This window comes from Ailuropoda melanoleuca, unplaced genomic scaffold (assembly GCF_002007445.2).
Source record: "Ailuropoda melanoleuca isolate Jingjing unplaced genomic scaffold, ASM200744v2 unplaced-scaffold49743, whole genome shotgun sequence".
Taxonomy (NCBI): domain Eukaryota; kingdom Metazoa; phylum Chordata; class Mammalia; order Carnivora; family Ursidae; genus Ailuropoda; species Ailuropoda melanoleuca.
In genome coordinates, this window is record NW_023222440.1 from 1 (window position 1) to 703 (window position 703).

At 50.1% G+C, this 703-nt stretch overlaps 1 protein-coding gene across 1 annotated transcript; it reads right to left on the reverse strand.

Annotated features, from left to right (window-relative positions):
• Window positions 1-308: 308 nt before the first annotated feature.
• On the reverse strand, window positions 309-635 carry LOC117799451 (peptidyl-prolyl cis-trans isomerase FKBP1A-like). The gene has a single exon (XM_034651933.1). The coding sequence runs from the start codon at window positions 633-635 to the stop codon at window positions 309-311; it is 327 nt and encodes a 108-aa protein (XP_034507824.1).
• Between the last annotated feature and the right edge of the window lie 68 nt (window positions 636-703).

The window sequence follows — 703 nt, forward strand, 5'->3', positions numbered from 1 at the left end:
AAATACTGAGAAAAGTAGATTCCTATTGAATATTCACTCTGTATGCAATAACAAAGGGGAAAAATAAAAACATACTGAGATTTATCATGATCAACTGAGGTTTGTAGCATGTTGCTTATCGGGGGTGGGGGGGAGTGAGGCAGCGGGCAGTGCAACCATGTGGGTAAAACATTCAGCTGTGGGGAAGAGGTTAAGTAACTGGTGGCATCCAGGTAAAAGCAGTCCGTTCATGTGCACTCTGGATTTGTGGTATTTTTAAGTCCTCTGTAGGCCGCTTCCTCGACACCACAAGATGGTAGGAACAAACTTCATTCAAGTCCCATGAGCTCTACATCGAAGATTAGCGTGGCATGGGGTGGAATGATGCCAGGATGCCCGGTGCTGCCATAAGCATAATCAGGAGAGCATGTCAACTTAGCCCTCTGGCCAACACTCATCTGAGCCACGCCTTCATCCCAGCCACGGATTACCTCTTGACAACCAATCCTGAACTTGAACGCCTTGTTTCTGTCTCGGGAGGAGTCAAATTTCTTTCCATCTTCAAGGTGACCTACGTAGTGCACAATGGCCGTTTGCCCTTTCTTCGGGAATGTCCGTCCGTCCCCGGGGCAGATGGTCTCCACGTGCACGCCCATGATTCTCTCCGTTAGTCTGCACCGGGCCGCCGGGATTGGAACGTGCGCTGCTCACACCCTACAGGGCA